This window comes from Octopus bimaculoides, chromosome 16 (genome assembly GCF_001194135.2).
Source record: "Octopus bimaculoides isolate UCB-OBI-ISO-001 chromosome 16, ASM119413v2, whole genome shotgun sequence".
Lineage (NCBI taxonomy): Eukaryota > Metazoa > Mollusca > Cephalopoda > Octopoda > Octopodidae > Octopus > Octopus bimaculoides.
Genome location: NC_068996.1, coordinates 38,011,023 through 38,015,000, shown reverse-complemented (window position 1 = coordinate 38,015,000; position 3,978 = coordinate 38,011,023). Strand labels below are relative to the sequence as shown.

General features: G+C 35.2%; 1 protein-coding gene across 3 annotated transcripts in view; it reads left to right on the top strand.

Annotated features, from left to right (window-relative positions):
* The window catches only part of LOC106869512 (DNA fragmentation factor subunit beta), a 60,938-nt gene that overhangs the window by 47,112 nt on the left and 9,848 nt on the right, over positions 1-3,978 (top strand). For all 3 annotated transcript variants that reach the window (XM_014915278.2, XM_052973718.1, XM_052973717.1), the window contains exons 4-5: positions 1,988-2,067; positions 3,310-3,584. In XM_014915278.2, the coding sequence (XP_014770764.1) occupies positions 1,988-2,067; positions 3,310-3,584 (355 nt within the window). The remainder of the gene's footprint in view (positions 1-1,987; positions 2,068-3,309; positions 3,585-3,978) is intronic.

Sequence of the window (3,978 nt, the reverse complement as noted above, 5' to 3'; positions counted from 1 at the left end):
CTTCCTAACGCCAATGCCCTTCCTAACGCCAATGCCCTTCCTAACGCCAATGCCCTTCCTAATGCCAAATTTAAGAAATTTAATAGACTCTATAGACAATTTTTTTATGAATCCTGTTTTCAAAGTAATGTCTTAAAAATTTAAAGAAGTGATTTTAAATTCTCAAATGCAGGATAATGCCAATAATATAGCCTGAACAGGATAAATTACCCTTATTTTGGAGAAAAAAGTGTTGGCGGCCAGCTATGAGACTCGAACTCACACCTCCTGTGTTTGAGTCTCATAGCTTGCCGCCAACACTTTTTTCTGCAAAATAGGGGTAGTTTATTCTGTTCAGGCTATATTATTAGCATTATCCTGCATTTGAGAATTTAAAATCACTTCTTTAACTTTCTAAGACATCTCAATGCTTCTAAAAGCAAGCTTCGTTTGTTTGTTTATGTTCATTGTAATTTGAATTTAAAGTAATGTCTGTTCTACTCCAGGCATTGCTGATAGGTAACACAACACAATGGAATCTCAGCCATCAAGAAACTTTGTATTCAGTATTTGTTTGTATTCTTGTTCAATGGCTGCCCTCAATTCATCAGCTGTTGTGAATTTTGTACTGTGAACTTTATCTTTAAATCATCATCATCATCATCATCGTTTAACGTCCGCTTTCCATGCTAGCATGGGTTGGACGATTTGACTGAGGACTGGTGAAACCGGATGGCAACACCAGGCTCCAGTCTAATTTGGCAGAGTTTCTACAGCTGGATGCCCTTCCTAACGCCAACCACTCAGAGAGTGTAGTGGGTGCTTTTACGTGTCACCCGCACGAAAACGGCCACGCTCGAAATGGTGTCTTTTATGTGCCACCCGCACAAGCCAGTCCAGGGGCACTGGCAACGATCTCGCTCGAAAATCCTACGGGAGCTATTCTCATAAAAAGAAGTCTATTGTTATGAGGTCTGCTAAACCTCTTCATTCAATCCACCTGTTCAGTAAAATTTTATCAAGGTGGGTCCTTGCACTAGTATGGTAGTGTTGAAGTATCCCATCATGCTGGAAATAAAACTCCACATTGTCAAAGTCCTCTTGAATACTTGGCACGACAGATTGTCAGAATTAGTTCAAGTTAATAGGACCAAGCACTGTACCATTAAAATAAATAAATAAATAAATAAATAAATAAATAAAAGAATGGTCCAATTAATCTTTTTGATAGCAAGCCACATCATACTGTAACTTTTGGTAAATTAACATGATGTTCCTTCATAATATGCAGATTCTCAGATCCCCAGTAGATTCAGTGGTGGTTAATTGAACCATTTAATTTCAGTGTAGCCTCATCATTCCAAACAATCTTTGTTGGAATGCATGCATCTTCTACACATCTTACTAACACTATTTGGCCTGGATCATCTTCATTGAGAGCATGGATTATTATTAGAATGTCACTTTTCCAATGACAGTACTTCAAAATGCAATGGACACTTCATTCTGAAATTCCTATCTCACAATTCATTTGCTGCACAAATTTTCTTGAACTCTGGCACAACAATTCTTTTACCCTTTCTTACTTTGTGGGTTTTGTTAATGTTTGTGGTCATCCAGAACATTTCTTGTGGCCATTATGAACAGTTCCATGTATCATCTTATGCTGGCTAAGTCCACTCTCAGAAGAACCCACAATATGCCCTCTTTGAAAATGAGTAACTCATGATAAACACTGCGTATGGTGTTCCCTCCATCATTCTATTCTATGGTAGCCTTCACTGATGGTACAAAACATTTTCTAGCTCATTCTCATCATCCTTTCTGATCATATACCTACAGAAGTAGAAGTAGTTTTAAAATTTGTATTAATCCTTGGTAAAAATTATGCTTATAACTTGAATCAAAATTTCAATAGTCAGCATTAGATAATATTTAACAAATTACTTCATACTTGAAATGTTATTTATACCAAATTTAATGATACTTTTGTTTTTCAATATTTCAGACGTTAAAAAGACATTTAAAAGGAAATCAGAATATATGAATTACAAAGCACAGAGCCGTGTAAAGAAATATTATAGTGATGTAAGTATATTTATAACTGCATAGAAATATAATCCAAGACTGAGAAGAATAAGAAAATGACTTGAAATCTTTTAATCAGTGTAATACAATAGCAGTGTCACCATTTCAAATCAATCCAGGCATGACTCAACCAGGAAACTAAAAGCATGGGCATAATTTATATAAGTAATAATGTATAAGTTTTTATATAAAAACTTTAAGTTCCAGTCACTTCTCAGTTTCATTACTCATATTTGGTTGAATGGATGGAAATGGCAGTGGTCATCGTGTTAATTCAGTTTGGTCGATTAATAGTTTTGGGTAGAGTATATAATGCAAAAGTGTGTAGCAAGTGGATGTGGTGGTGAAGAAAGGATTGGGGCACCTTAAGGTTATGCCCAAGTCTACTTATCTTCCATTGTTAGTAGATGTAAGTTTATGATGTATTTTGTAAGGTAAGTGTAAGGGTGCATGGCCTAGTGGTTAGGATGTTGCACTCACAGTTGTGAGATTGTGGTTTCAGTTTCCAGACCAGTCAGTGTGTTGTGTTCTTGAGCAAAACCTTTCATCTCATATTGCTCTGGTGACCATTTTGACATTTGGCACACCATGCATCTGTTCAGACAATGTTGATTTGATGGAAGGAATGAGCTAATGTACAGCACACAATAAACAAATCATTTGTGCTGGTTGTTTGGCAAGAAATTGCAGAACCATCTTTCTTGGACTATGAGAAAATACCACCACCACCACCACTGTCGTTGTCATCATCATCATCATCATCATCATCATCATCATTACCATTATAGGGCAAGTATGTTTGCATTCATCATTTATTATGTAAAAAAATTCAACAAGCTGTACATAAGGCAAGATGCAAAATGTAAATTATAAAATGCTAAATTTCCTTTCTTCTCACATAGTGGTGCTAAAGCATGGTATATCAGACAGTTGTGTTGACATGCCAGGACAATTGGGGTTACATTGTAAATGTGGTGACTTCATTTCAGGTATAGAATACTTGAAATGAATGTATAAAACTTGAGCAGTAGTAGTATTAATTTATCTCAGTGTTCGAAGTGTAATAATCATAGCAGAACTAAAAGTGGTGAGCTAACAGAATTGTTAGCACACTGGGCAAAATGCTTAGTACAATTTTGACCATCTTTACATTCTGAGTTCAAATTCCACTGAAGTTGACTTTGCTTTTCCCTTTTTGAATTGATAAAATAGATTACATCAACCCCAGCTTTTTTTCCTTAGGCAAGTGCCAAACTCAGGAAAGATGTAGATCAAGAGATTTCTAAAGTTATTCAAAAACTCATCGACCAACTAAAAACTAAACTTGAGAAGAATTCTTATCAGGGAGCATATTTTGATCGCACTGCTTCAGAAACTGAACGGATTTGTGACTCAGATGGCTGGTTCAACTGTGAAGGGAAGTTTGATGAAAATACATGTAAAAAGTCACATAAAATCAACCCTTACTCAACTAGGGAAAACTGTATGCTATTTGCTTTGTGGGATCTGGACCATATGTAAGTAACAATATTACTAGTCATCAAATATATTTGATTAAGATTTCGTTTTTAGTTACATATATTAACTAAACCAGTTAATTTTCATGAAACAGGCCATGGTAACTTAGATTTTTTTTTATTTGTTTCAGTCATTTGACTGTGGCCATGCTGGAGCACCACCTTGATTTAACAACTTAATTTTTAACAAATTTTTCCATCATTTTCAACAGGTAACAGACAATCTGCTTCTGTTGACTCTTAAAATTGTTTCTTTTCTGGCATTTACATGCCTCTTAGTTTATCACACACATATATATATATATAGGTGTGTGTGTTTCTCTGTCTGTCTGTCTCGCTCTCTCTCCCTCTCTCTCCATATATATATATATATATATATATATATATATATATA